General features: G+C 38.0%; 2 protein-coding genes across 2 annotated transcripts; one reads left to right on the top strand and one right to left on the bottom strand.

Annotated features, from left to right (window-relative positions):
* The first annotated feature begins 3,191 nt into the window (after positions 1 to 3,191).
* LOC147855647 (pentatricopeptide repeat-containing protein At2g39620-like) lies at positions 3,192 to 8,181 on the top strand. Its single transcript, XM_087330390.1, has one exon. It carries the CDS (start codon positions 3,465 to 3,467, stop codon positions 7,302 to 7,304), a length of 3,840 nt encoding a protein of 1,279 aa, XP_087186516.1. The 5' UTR covers positions 3,192 to 3,464; the 3' UTR covers positions 7,305 to 8,181.
* Positions 8,182 to 8,724: 543 nt separating this feature from the next.
* Positions 8,725 to 14,351, bottom strand: LOC147855646 (vesicle-associated protein 4-2-like). Its single transcript, XM_087330334.1, has 7 exons — positions 14,115 to 14,351; positions 10,341 to 10,411; positions 10,175 to 10,256; positions 9,975 to 10,084; positions 9,802 to 9,879; positions 9,210 to 9,326; positions 8,725 to 9,043 (listed from the first exon to the last, which is right to left on the bottom strand). The coding sequence occupies exons 1-7, from the start codon at positions 14,323 to 14,325 to the stop codon at positions 8,993 to 8,995; spliced, it is 720 nt and encodes a 239-aa protein (XP_087186460.1). The 5' UTR covers positions 14,326 to 14,351; the 3' UTR covers positions 8,725 to 8,992.
* Between the last annotated feature and the right edge of the window lie 1,007 nt (positions 14,352 to 15,358).

Below are 15,358 nucleotides of genomic sequence, written 5' to 3'. Positions count from 1 at the left end.
TACGATTTTCATTTGGTTGAATCACTTTGGGAAATTATCTCCTCATTGGAGAACTGTTTTATGATCAGTGTAGGTGATATAGATATTTGCAATACTGATTTGCAAGGGTTTCAGTAGCAATTTGAGAGTAATTTGTAGCTTCTGAATTGTTGGAGGTCTTCATTTTGACCCTTTCTGTTTCATGAAATTTGCTGATCTCAATCTGAGAAAGCTTGAAAAGGGATTTTTAGTTGTGGAAATTAGACAGTGAAAAGGTCCTACTTGAAAGCCTTCTAGTTTGGTGGGCAATTCTTAAATCACTTGCAAAGAAGCTTGAATCTATGTCTACTGAAGGTGTTATATGATGGAAAATATGTTACTCTTGATATTCAGTGAAGCAAAAACAGAGTTTATGGGGGAATTAACATAATGGGACTTCTAACTGACCGGATATCGTGATGGGAGGCCAAAGTTTGTTTGGAAAAAGTTTTGGTTGGGATGACTCTTGTCAGGGAGTTGGGGACTTGCTTTAGAACATTGTTATGAATTGTTTAATGCAAAGGTTGTTAGAATATGGGGATCGGTTTTGTTTTTACATTGGGAGCCTTTAAATGCAGTAAGTTTACATGAAGGGCTTGCTCTACCTCTAGTAGGTTGAGTGATTTGCAACCTGGGTATTATTTATTTATAATTCATCCATGAAGAGTCTGAGTGTGAGATTTCATGAGAAATGATTGAATTTGGATGAATACCAGTTCAGTAAGGATAGAACTGAAAAAAAAAACTCTGGCTCAATCCTGAATTCCCCAGTGATCTGAATTTGCATAGGAGTTTATATAGGAGGTATGGATATTGTCTCTATGTGTTGCTTTTATACCCTTTCTATTCTGAAGGAGAAGATATCCAAAATGATACAGAGCACTAAAAATGAGCGCATCAAGTAGATTATGAATATATATCATGCTCATTGTAATGGCATTCCCAAAATAGCAGATATCCAAAATGATACACCATGTAACGGAAAATGAGAGCGTCAAGTAGAATTCAGATATCTCGTGCTTATCGTAATCCATTCACTAAAAGATGGATCAAATGGTGAATAACATTGAACGATTGTTACTTTTGTTGACTTTCAGTTGGCTTTCCTATGGCAGCTTGGAAATAACCACTCGTTATATGATCATTTTGTCAAGTAAGCGTTAATGTTTGTGACTTGTGGTTGATTCATCTGTTGTGGGTTCCTTCAAAACTTCCTCGTAATGACCAATTTTGTTCATTTGTTTCGTCTTAACAGATGATATTTCTCCTGTTCTTGATATGGGAGATGAGTATTATTAATAGTGCAACAAAAATGTCATGGATCTAAGAAATATATTGTGCAAAATTTGATGGAGACATTCAAATCAAAATATTCAAATACTACTACTGTCATTTGCCTATTTAAAAGATTGAGTGTTTCGAGTGCAGAACAATTGAGCCATAGAATGCGAAACATGGAATAGGAGAAAGTTGTGTATGACCTCACTCAATTATGTCTAGCATTCAACCAATTGGCCAAACTCTTCATCATATGTATGTATGGTCGTTCTACTTTATGCAAATTTGTTCATCACAACCCTTACAAATCATGCCTATCATGAACAAGCTCATCGACTTTCATACTATGTATGTTAGTTTCCCATTATGTGTTGTTTATCATGGTCTTTATGAATTCGCCTTAATAGTACCCAAGTGGAGAAGGTAGCCATATAAGCAAGGGTACAAGGGGAAGTGTTCAATGCCAGTAGTGAACACTATCATATTTGTACATCCTTACATTTTGACCAAGTTAAGAACTACCATTAATGACTCATGGGCTATGAAGCACATGCCATGATTAATTTAACGAGGTATAATTTTGGTTATAAAAGTAAATTCGTTTCTCAAGAATAAAATGATTAGCAATGTAGAATATTTTGAAGCCATACATGCAATTAGTAAAACTAACATTGTAAAAGTAACAAGAGATTATGAACGCATGTTCAACTTTAATGCCCTCAAAATCTATATGTGAATAGCAAAGAATGAATTAAGGAGCAATAGAGTGAACAATACATGGATGGTATCCGCATGAACGGACACACTTTCACACTATTTCCCATATTATTCACGACTTCACCATCTTTTGTAGAGCCCAACATCTCAACATGGATGATTCTCGTAGAAGTAACACGAGCACAATATGAACTAACAAATAAAAAATGATTGCATGGCATATTTCCATTTGCATGCAAAATGTGTTCATGAGTTCGTGTTCATGTTCGATTGATCATCTCAACTCTTTTCGAATAGTATCAAGTTGAATTTGATGTATTTAATACTCTCAAAAAGCTTGAATCCAATTCTAGTATCTATCTATCTACATATATATCTCCCCCCTTATGTAAAGGTTAGATCCAATTTGAACTCTAATAATGGGGCAAACCATGTTGTATCTAACAATCGGCAATGGTCGGTTTGAACCGAACCAAACGGCAAAATTGCAGCTTAACGGTTTTAACGGTTCAATGTTTTTTAACGGTTCGGTTTCAACAGTTAGAAACCGCGGTTTAAATGGTTTTTTACTTTTAAATTAAAAAAAAATGTTTTTAAACAATCTTTTCATTGTCATGCCTTATTCTCACATTTTATGAAAATCTTTAAAATTTTGAAAATTTAAATAATGAAATATTTTAAAATTTTAAAATTTGACCTAAGTTGAAAATTGAAACCGAACCACGAAACCGGGGTTTTACTGGTTTAACAGTTTGAATTTTTTTAATGGTTCGGCTTAACGGTTTCGTGGTTCGATTAGGTTCAGTTCAGGTTTCTAAACATTTAAACGGTTCGGTTTTGACCCACTCGAGCCGAACCGAACCGAACTGTTGCCTATTGTTAGTTGTATCACACACAATATTAATATATCAATTGGGGCTTACTGTAATTTCGTATCAAACCTTTCTTCTTCCTTCTGCTTCTTCTTCCAACTACATTTAGTGGTGCCTCCCTCTGCAAGGCATTTGGTTATGGATTATTATTATTATTTTCCTTTCGTTTTTTTGTTGATGTATGAACAAATGACTTGCTTCGAAGCTCCCCATTTGCATAATTTGGGAACCTGAACACAGTCGATCTCTTTTAGTAGCAAAGAGGTACCTTGTATTCCACACAATCTCTCTCCGTGCTTCAAAAAAGATCGACTCCTGACATGCCATGGTGGGCATTCAAGAAAATGATACAAATCTTCCCGAATTCTCCTCTGTGATCCCCCAAAGCGAGTGCCGGAGTTACCATATTTTGGTACATCTCTCCATAGAGATGTGGATGTATGTACTTTGGCAATACAGATTAACTCTACACGATCAGACTTTAGGAATAAGCACACTTCTGGGTTTTTGTGGATTGATGGACTGTACATTCCTTGTTGGGTTTATGAAGAACTAAGGAGAAACCCATCTCTTCTATCAATGCATGGAGAATTAAATAAAATTCTAAACAAAAAGCTGCAACGAAAGCGTGCGGAGCAGGATAATGATGATGAAAAGTGTTTCCGTTATGATTTTGTGGAGTCACTTAAGTCTTGTTCTAAGAAGAGGGATATCGACAAAGGCATTAGATTACATTCTTATGTTCTCAAAAAGGGTTTACTTGAGAAGATCCCTCATCTTGTTTGTGCGCTAATTAACATGTATGCCAAATGTGGCATGCTTGCAAAAGCACATGATGTGTTAGAAGAATCTTGTTTTCAGAATGTTTTTTGTTGGAACGCATTGATAGGAGGATATGCGCACCATGGCCAAGCTCACGATGCAGTGAGTTGTTATGAACAAATGCAAAGTGAAGGACTCTTTCCTGATGAAGTAACTCTCACTTGCATCTTGAAGGCTTGTGGAAGATTAGGAGCCATAGACAAGGGCAAACAACTTCATGGAAAGATAATGAATAGGAGCTTGTTGAAGAAAGATGTTGTGCTTGGTAATGCTTTGGTGGATATGTATGTAAAATGTGGGGCATTCAGTGAAGCGAATGAAGTGCTTGAAGAGCTTCCTCTTCGTGATGTAGCCTCATGGAATTCAGTCATTGGAGGGTATGGTCAAGATATTCAAGGGCACAAAGCATTGGATTGTTTTGAAAGGATGCAAAATGAGGGGCTTTCTCCCGATGCCATCACCTTCATTTGCATCTTGAAGACCATGAGATCTATCGAAAAAGGAAGACAAATGCATGCGGAGATTGTTAGAAGGGGATTGCTAGAGACAGATAATATCATGCTTGGCAATGCCTTAGTAGATATGTATGCTAAATGTGGAGCACTTATTGATGCACAGAAAGTTCTCAAAGAGCTCCCTGTCCGAGATATAGTCTCGTGGAATGCACTTATTGCAGGGTATGCGCAACAAGGGCAATGCCATGAAACATTGGCTTGTTTTGAGCAAATGAAAAGTGAGGGTTTATCTCCTGACTCCATAACCCTCATTTGCATCTTAAAGGCTTGTGGCAGCATAGGAGCGATAGATGAGGGCAAAAGAATTCACAAGGAGATTGTAAGTAGGAGGTTCATAGAGAAAGATATTGTGATTGGAACGTCTTTGGTGGACATGTACGCTAAATGTGGTATGCTTGCAAAAGCTCAAGAGATTCTTGAGGAGCTATGTGTTCAAGATGTAGCGTCATGGTCTGCAGTCATTGCAGGATATGCCCAACAGGAACAAGGTCATGCAGCACTTGGCTGTTTCGAACGTATGCAGTGTGAAGGTCTATCTCCAAATGAAGCCATCTTCATGCATATCTTGAAGGCTTGTGGGAGCAGAGGAGCTATAGAGAAAGGGCAACATATTCATGAGGAAATTGTGAGGAAGGGCCTCTTGGAGAAGAATGTAGTTCTTGGTACGGCATTATTGGATATGTATGTAAAATGTGGGACACTTAGAAAAGCACACGAAGTTCTTGAACAGCTTCCTAATCGAGATGTAGTCTCTTGGAATGCATTAATTTCAGGGTACACCCAACAAGATCGATGCCATGAAGCATTAAAATGTTTTGACATGATGCAAACTGAGGGCATCTCTCCTAGTTCTGTCACATTCATTTGCATGTTGAAAGTATGTGGTAATACAAGAACTATGGAAATGGGCAAACAAATTCATGAAAGGATCACGAGGAGTGGCTTGCTAAAGAAGGATATTGTTCTTGGCAATGCCTTGGTGGATATGTATGCCAAATGTGGTGTGCTTACAGAAGCAGAGAATGTGCTTCAGGAACTCCCTATTCGAGATGTTGTGTCATGGAATGCATTGATTGTGGCATATACACAACACAGCCAAGATCATCAAGCATTAAGCTGTTTTGAACATATGCAGAGTGAGGGCATCTCTCCAGATGAGGTTTCCTTCATCTGCATTTTGAAAGCATGTGGTAGCATAGCAGCTATAGACAAAGGCAAACAAATTCATGATGAGATCATAAATAAGGGCTTCTTGGAGAAGGATGTTGTGCTTGGAAATGCTGTAATGGACATGTATGTCAAATGTGGTATGCCATCAAAAGCACTAAAGGTGTTTGAAGCGCTTCCTTTTCGAGATGTTGTTTCTTTTAATACACTGATTTCTGGGTTCAGTCAACAAGGACAATCTTATGATGCACTGGATTTATATGATCAGATGCAAAATGAGGGACTATATCCTGATATAGTAACCTTCATTTGTATGTTGAAGGTCTGTGGTAGTACAAGAGCTATAGCCAAAGGCAAACTAATCCATGAAGAGATTAAAAACAATAGGGATCTTCTGGAGAAAGATATTGCACTCGGCAATGCTTTGGTGGATATGTATGTGAAATGCAGCATGCTTACAAAAGCAAAAGCAGTTCTTGAAGAGCTCCCAGATCGAGACACAGTTTCTTGGTCTATTGTAATTGCAGCATATGCCCAAAATGGGCAAGGTGTTGAAGCACTTAACTTATTTGAACAGATGGAAAGTGAGGGTCTTTCTCCAGATATGGTTACGTTTGTTCACATGTTGGAGGCTTGTGGCAGCACTGGAAATATAGACAAGGGCAAACAAATTCATACAAAGATAGTAAGTAGAGGTTTACTAGAGCAAGATATTGTTCTCGGCACTGCACTAGTGAATATGTATGCCATGTGTGGAATGCTTTCAAAAGCGAGAGAAGTGCTTAAAGAGCTTCTTGTTCGTGATATAGTCTCTTGGAATGCATTAATTGCAGCATATGCTCAACAGGGGCAATGTAAAAAAGTGTTCGACTGTTATGAAGAGTTGCAAAGCGATGGTTTGTCTCCTGATGTAGTGACCTTCATTTGCATGTTAAAGGTTTGTGGCAGTGCAAGAGCTATAGACAAGGGCAAACAAATTCATGAAGAAATGGTGGATAGGGGGTTAATTGGGACCGCTGATGTGCTTGGCAATGCTTTGGTAGACATGTATGCTAAATGTGGCGTACTTGGCAAAGCACAACAGATGCTTGGAGAGTTACCTATTCAAGATGCAGTTCCTTGGAATGCATTGGTTACAGAATATACCAAACAAGGGCAATTGTATGAAGCATTGAATTGTTTCGAGCAAATGTGCAGTGAGAGCCTTTGCCCTGATGTTGTTACCTACGTATGCATCTTGAAGGCATGTGGTAACATAGGAGCCATAGAAAAAGGAAAACTAGTTCATGATGAGATAAGGAATAGGGGTCTCCTAGCTGACATTGTGCTTGGAAATGCTCTAGTTGATATGTACGCCAAATGTGGAGTGATAACAAAAGCACAGCAATTGCTTGAAGAGTTTCATGTCCGAGATGTAGTTTCATGGAATGCACTTATTTCAGGGTATTCAGATCAAGGTCAAGGTCAGGAAGCATTGAAATGTCTGGAAGAAATGCAAATTGAAGGTCTCTATCCCGATGAGGTCACATTCCTGAGTATATTGAGTGCCTGTAGTCACTCGGGTCTCGTTAACGAGGCTTGGATCCTTTTCTGTAATATGAGTAAAGAGAATGGCATTATTCCAAAGTTAGAGCATCATGCTTGTATGGTGGTGCTTTTTGGTTATGAAGGGCGCTTTCAGAAAGCAATGTCGTTGATCAAGGAAATGCCTTCGTTTGATCATCCTACCATCTGGCTTGGAATGTTGGGTGCTTGCAGGAAATGGGGGAATCTGAAGCTTGGGAGGTTGGCTTTTGATGAGATTTTGAGATTAGATAATACATGTGCTGAAGCTTATGTAGTTATGGCTGACATTTATGCTACTGCTGGCATGAAAGAAGATGCGGAAAAGCTTTTGAATTATGAATGCATCTGATAACGAGATAAATGCATTGCTTGATTCAATCAGAAATGGAATATTGGACTGAAGTTAAAGCTTACATGTGCTAAAGCTTACATTGTTGTGACTGATATTTATGGTACTGACGGCATGCAAAAAGATGTGGAAAAAGCTTTCGAGTTATAAATGTATCTTATATTAGGAGTATGATGAATTCATCCATTGTGGGATGCTTGAGAGCATGCATTTTTGCAAGAAGTGAGGACAAAAAGGAGATATTCCCAAAGATAGGGGATATTTATGCCAGATTGGATTAAAATGTTAAAAGAGAAGACTATATTGGCCAAAGTGGAATGCCAAAATATTTGCATTTTGCAAGAACCAAGGGAGAATGACTTGACAAGGCTACAGTGTATTATTAGATGGAAATGGTGTTTTGCATATTGGGTGTCTTGCAATACCCATGAAGCAAGGTATTGCTGGATTGCAAAACCTAAATGCATATTGTTATTGTAAATAGGGGCACCAATTGTACTTATTGTGACCGCAACTCCATTGAATCAATAAAAAAGATTGAAAGAAAGATATATTGACATCTGTAAAAGACCATTATGGCCTAGGAGAGCTAATAAAGATCACAATTGTTGTAACAAAATAAAGATATATCTTGAAAACACCTAATGGCCTATGAGACTTGGCAAAGCATCTCTAAAAGACACTTGTGACCAATGAGACTCAACAAAGACAGAGATATAGTAATATCTCTAGTTGACAAAGATATAGTAATGAGACAAAGCATCTCTACAATTGCTTATTGCATAAAGAAAAAGATATAGTAACATCTCTAGAAGACAAATTCAACAATCATATATCATGTAAAGAAAGAGATATATCAACGTTGTGTACAACTCACCCATATTAGCAACAAAAGAAAAACCTTTGGTCTGCTGAGTTGTTACTGGAGTTAAATTTTTTGATCTTGGAGTGAATCAAGAAGGAAAGTAGACATTTCATCCAAATTACTTTTTCTGGTTAATTTCTTGTGCTACTTCATATCTCTACAAAATATTTATTGGTTGTTACCTTGTAGTAAAAAATGTCTTTCATTCATGACGGTATGCTTTTCCTTTAGATTGTATCTGTTACAACTTCAGTTTGGAGCACATATTGTCTGTCTTTCACAACTATTGCTATGCAATGCCGTTCCCTTTTAAAGGTTTAGGGTTACATATAGTAGTCATAAATATTGTTTGAAAGATCTCACTTATGGTACATTGTGACCAAAGAATGGACTGCAAATTTATATCTCGAAATGAAATGTCACCAAATTTTTAAACACATGGTGAAAAACAATCTTTGAGCCTTTTTTCTTATTTAATTAGCAACAAAAATAAAGTGTTGAGATGGTTAATGAACCGGAACTACATTGAACGTACCTCATGCGATGTAAAGATACGAGTAAAATACATGGATATTATCTATTGATTGATTGATCAAATTCTCCAATACTTGTATGAGCAAAAAGCAGTATTGACAGTAACAATATCTGTAGCTTTTTCTGCTTGTCATCTCATATCGAAAGTTCCTTTTATACAACAAGCAACCAAGCACATGTGATCTTTAATGAACTCTTGACACAAACAACATTTATATATATATATCTCAGACCTTGAGACTGTTGGGAAAAAAAATCATCAAGACTACAAGGAAAAACAATTTTCCATTTATGAGTCTACACCATCACCTTGTATGTTCTTCTCTTTTTGCTGCTCTTGCTGTAAAAAAATAAATGTTTCTGTTAGATAATGCACCTATACACAGTATGGAAATAGGAAAAACTCCAGTGTTCTGGTAGAAAGCTAGGGATGTTACACACACACACACCCCACACCCCACACATTTTAATGTCTATATTGTCATTGCTTTAAATCAAAGCCTTACCCATTCATGGAGAGCATCACCAGGAACAATAGCTTTTTGAGCCTTCTCTTCAGTTTTTTTACTAGCTTCCTGGGCTGCTTCAGCCTCTGCCAAACGTTTCTTCAATTTATCGATCTCCTTCATAAAGAAACAGCATAGCAAGTCAGTGAGAGACGAATACATCAATGTAGCATTTAGTTTAGGTGAAGCAATATATGGTCTAACAAAGCGAAATATTGATAACCTAATAATAGCTTACTGCTAAGATAACCCACTATGATAAAAAAGAAAGATGTATGAATCTATCTGAAAGGATCAAAATGGTCTATGATTCCCAACAAGTGATTAGAACTGAGAGGCGTGTTTTGTCTCATCCATAAGAACAATGAAAGAAAGAAAGAAAGAAAGAAATATTAACGTCTTTTAAGAGGCCAAAATGGCCTATAAGACCAAATAAGAGATTACATCAATGAGTGAACTATCTAAATGCTCAATAAAACTACAGCTAAACAAAAATAACTAATAACTTATTACCGTGATTGTAGGAAATTAATTCATTAAAACATTAAATTCAACAAAAAGAAGAAATGCATCAAAATTAATGAAGCCTTACAGATGATTGGCCATGTGGATCCAAAAACTCCACCTTTAATACTCGTTCGACAGCAACAAACTCCTTTTGCTCATCAAACTGACATAAATTAAAAGCATATAAAAAGTAAACATCAGGCCATTACTAATCATTATTGTCGATTTCAAATTTGCCAATAAAAATTCTCATCTTACCAGCTCTGGAGTGAACTCTACTCCTGCCTTGACTTTTAGACTCACAATTTTGAACTTCTCCTTGGTTTTCTTTTCTTGGTCATGTTCAGGCATCTCAATAAACTTCACCACTGGAAAGTAATCACAAACCTTAGCGAAGCTCCTCTAACAGCAAGGTATGAAATGCTTATATCAAAGATAATAAAAGCATGTAAAATTACCAGTAGCAACTATTGCCTCATTAGGTGCAAGGATGGCATTAGGAGGACGCATGAAGCAGCTCTTTGGGGAGTTTGTTTGAAACTATCAAAGTGGTGTGAATACAAGAATATTAGCCATGTACTATACAAGAAGAATGTTGTATTTATCGCAATTTCGTTAAAATACCTTAAAAGCCACTGGAGACCCACTTGTATTCTTGATCCTGATAGCACTTGAAACTTGCTTCCCAGGTTCATCTAGATAGACACCACACAATTGCATTACATATTTTATTTTATTTAGCACATTTTCATCATATATAGACCATAAATCTGCAATATTCTCTAATAAGATAAATATTGGATGAAGACTTGTAAAACATTTATATCATAGACCACATGAGAAAGATGTAATTAAGAATATTCTCCATACAAATCATGTATTCCTACACCTTTACAGCATAGACCGCATTAAAATGACATATGCAACATTCTCCAAGAATATGCACCAGTGTATTCCTAGAAATTCACATAACAAACTGCATGAAAATGATACAAGCAACATTGTCCAAGAAGATATGTAATTCAGTTTCGCACATGCAACATTCACCTTGCAGGTCAAATCGTGACCAATTTTACAGATGCTTCTATGTTCCAAGTTTTGCATTCCTCGTGTACCATCATGAAAAATGATATGTATGTATATACAACAATTTTTAGGTGCCACCAAAACTAACAAGAACAATCTAGCAATCAGTGGCAGTGTCTAATCAATACCTATGTTAGATCAGCAGCCAGAGTGTATAGCAAGCTCACTGTCATGGTGCAAATACAAACCTCTCTCCCTCATACTAGCACATTGAGCTGAAAAATAGAATATGTGACCTATGTTGCCTAACGTACCAGAAACAGAAGAACAAGACACTTTGGAATGCCTCACATAGGACGTCATCTGGTATGATTTTCAAGCATTACTAAAAGGACTTGCTAGTTTTCAAGAACTCTTAAACAAGGACAGAACCATGGCTGACAATATTAGGGACAATATTAGGAATGTTTTTTGCCCATCCACTCAACCCAACCATGGAAGCTCCAAACAGTGAAATAGGAAACACGTTTAGTTTTCAATTCAGCTTTTAGCTTGTTAATGCTCCAAACTAGCCCCTGACCAATAAGGCTTAGGCATTTATTAATCACCATGGGCCTTATAATACTCCTTTAGATTTGCCTAGCATCCTCTCAGTGAGTGGGGGAATATTCATTGATTGGCAGTTGACCCCCCAAAGTAGAGACCACCCTTAACCTACAGGGAATCTTCCAGGAACACCACTTGACCATTGAGTAAGTGCACACTCAGTGGGTTAACACTTTGCATGCCCCAGCAGCTTGTGAACCTTTTTTAACTCATTTTGTTCTGGTTTCTCTTTTTTTCGTTTCCATTAAATATGTGAGATCAATGTTGTTGATGATGAGGGTGGTCCTTTCCCTTCTAGAACTTCTTCATATCAACTTTCTTGTATCTGGATAGATTTGGAGAGACCTTTAGTCTTGATGATTGCTCACATGATAAGAAGTAAAGCATCGGTGCCCCATGATATAATCCAGGAGGAGGTAGGACAAACCCCGATAATGGACAATATAATATTTCAATATTTTGAGATGGAAACGACTCAAAAGAGTGGTAGTGACAAGTATCCAACAAGTTTGAGAGTACCCAAAGAAAAAGTGTTGTCAAAACAGATGGCTGAACATGAAGATAACCATTGTCAGTATGCTGAAATGCAATAATGGTTCCATTCACATAGCACAAATATAAATGTTCTACCCCCGTTCAACTACAATTTGTATTGTCCACACCTGAACATAACCAAAATGTAACAAAATACAGTGATCTAAACCAATATCCTTAAATTGGATAATGAAATGACATAGACCAGCCACACAATGTCTCTTGGTCAGAAGGACAACCGCAAGGAAGCCCTCTTTTTACATGCATTACAAGATGGATTTATGATTAGGCATTCTTATATGGAAATACATATATCTCGTGCGCTTTGAGAGTGATAGGAGTTCACGGCCTCTTAACATCAGTTACAGATTGAGATAGGCAGATATACACACAAAATCTATGGAAAAATACATCTACCAATTGTGATATCCAGGGGATGGAATTGGATGAGTACTACGTTTTCCATTGTACTGTTTTTTATCAAATAAAATGGAGATACTGTTGCCTCCTCAAACCAGTTTTTGGCCCACCATACAAGGTAATGGAATATGAAGATCAATGGTGCTTGGGACTGTTCTTGCTAGAATGCGAGAGACAAAGAGAGAATTTGTTCATGGTCCACAATACACCAACAACAGCTCATCAAGAAAGAGCCATTTAAACTTTCTTTACCTCCCTCATTCCTCACGTTACCAGGCAATCAAGGGCTACACAAGTAAGGGTTTAAACCACAACACTCAAAATGGGTCACAATAGATTGGGCAATAGAAAATTATCATGCGTGATGGCCCCATCCATCTGGATCATGAACTCATCACCCTAGCCATTGATAGATAAATGGCCATTATTATGTGGCATCATGCTTCTTCGTTTCAAAGACCTCTCGATCTTGGATCAACCCATGTTTGAGATCTTTCAAATGCAGAAGTTCAAAATGTTAAGTGCTTAGCTAACACTTCTTTGATACCTTAGGCAGTTCCACAAATTTAGTTATATTTATTTTGGTTTGTTGTTCTCAAAGACAAGGCAACACTTTAAGATGTAATCTCTCATTCGGTCTCCTAGGCCAGATATCAATATACTTCTTGTCTTTCTATTCTCTTCAATAAGAACTATAATACACTCTTTGATCTCCTAAAGTAATCCACCAGCACACACCAAGCTCAATTGGGCTTCACAAGGAAACAGTTGTCTTGGACCAAAGAGCATCAGGATATGAGTTTGAATCTTTCTGAAACTACATGGAAGTTTATTCTTAAGGCTAAGTTCCAAGATATTTACTCTAGTTCTAGTACCCAAGGGAGCCTCCTAATCCGAGACATGCTAAGGCTTTACTTAAATATCTAGTGGCTTGTCCATTGGAGGAGCTGTTGGTGGATACACTCCCATCTACAATGTTGAGTGCAAAGCATTTTTCCAATGCATGACAGCTGAACCAACAGCCATATCCATCTCTTCCTCTGCCCTATTGTCCAAGCCACCTCTTTCAGCTCGGCTAGCAAGGACAGCCCAAGACAGCCCTAATACTTCTGTAGAAGATCAGTGAAACCATGCCTTATTTTTTTGTTTCTCCCTCACACTGTCATACCCTCCTTACATGCACTCATACACCACACACACACTCTCTCTCTCTCTCTCTCTCTCTCAACCTATTAGGAAACCTTCCAGGACTACCCTATTACACACCAGGCAATTTAGTGACAATATACATAATACACACACAGATATACTGCAACATGAATTGCAGAGGAAGTACATTTCACATATTTCAAACCTCACATATCTTGCAAACCTCCTACATGACCATGAAATACAGACAGAAGTGTATGTACTGCATTGTGCTGTGACCAGTAAAGTAGCAAGTCTTCACATTTGCTATCACGTTGACCCAATGAAACATAATGGAAAAAAGATAAAATAACAAAATGGGGGATTAATGAAACAATGAGTTGCTAAAATAATGAAATAGTTAAAAGAATATGAAGGCTGTCATGTTCGACAATTTTGAAATGAAGTGAAGAAATTTGAAAAATAAAATGAACAAAAAAAGAAAAATAGGATTTGGGAGGAAAGGTTGGGTGGTGACTTGCATAGAAAGAAAAGGAATGAATCAAAATAAGAAAAATAAAAACAAAATGAAAAAGATAAATTATGATGACTTATACAGGATTAACAGACATGCAAAACACATATAAAAATATGAAATGGAGAAGGCAAATGTGGAAGGTTTACATAGGAAGTAAAGTTTGTTATCGGGGGTGAGGCGCAATCGGCGTCGGCTGGACAACAAGGCTTTCACAATTGCTGCCATGGATGGGAGCCTCTTCGATGACAATGGCTGGAGAGGTGTATTCCTTCCGGCGTGATCATGGTCATGTTCATGTTCATGAACTTGTTGTTGCTGGAGAAATCCATGAACTTCATGGGCAGACGATCTTTCCATACAAAAAAAATGTACGTTCTCTTCTATCTTCTTTGTTTTTCTTCTTTACTATTGTTGTTGTTGATGATGAGGTTGTTCCTTGTGCGGTCTTGCTTCCTCTTGTGTTTTGTTTCTTCTTCTTCTTCTTCTTCCTTCCTTCTTCCTTCCTTCTTCTTCTCTGGTGTTAAGATCAGAGATCTGCTGTATCTAACAGTTGTGGGCGGGGGAAAAGGCAAGGTAGGAGAGATCTTTCAATGCCGAAGACTTGGGGGGGGGTGCAGTCTGCAGAGCGGATGGAAAGGCAGAGCAAACTAGAGAGGACGGAGAATAATCAATCGCCCACAAGACATAAAAGCTCCAGAATTGACTCGTCTAATGAGAAACAGAGCGAGACAGAGACAGGAAGAGAGTCAAACTACACAGAGAGAGAGAGGGGGGGGGGGGGGGGGGCTCTGCCGGTTTCACACTTGGGCGGACAAATCCTACATACATTTTCAGGCCGGGCCCCACCCCATTCCATTTGTGTGTCCATCCATGATCCCATGAGCACATTATGGGAGAAGTTATGTACATATGTCCATATAATATCCTCATCATCATCTCCTTCCTGATTGTCTGTCTACGTGTTCCCTTTTTGTCCTGTTGTTTTGTTTTGTCTTACTGGCGCCCGCTGTCCGAAATCGTGCCCATTACATGCAACCCCGATGGACAACTGCAAAGGCTTGCATAGGACGGAACCCGTATGAAGCACGCACTGGTCATGCAACTTATCCATTCCCTTGCCCCTTTACATGCAACCCGATGGACCAACTGTAGAGACCTGCCCACGACGAAACCCGTATACCACCGGATGAAGCACAACCCAATTCATGTGACCTGTCCATTCCTGTTCCAAACGGCTTTTCACGCGCCCCTAGGTGGGGATTAACCACCCGTCTTGCATTGTGACTATGGTAGTTCACAACAACAAAGCATCGTCCATCAAACCTCCAAATCGTTAAAACGTTTCGTGACTTTTTATGCGCATAAATTTTTTTTGGTCACGATTTCGATG

This window comes from Azolla caroliniana, unplaced genomic scaffold, assembly GCF_043228905.1.
Source record: "Azolla caroliniana isolate FFs.n. ecotype wild unplaced genomic scaffold, voAzoCaro1.0.p SCAF_14, whole genome shotgun sequence".
NCBI lineage: Eukaryota > Viridiplantae > Streptophyta > Polypodiopsida > Salviniales > Salviniaceae > Azolla > Azolla caroliniana.
Note: the sequence above shows the minus strand (reverse complement) of the source record. Positions and strands in the feature narration are given on the sequence as shown.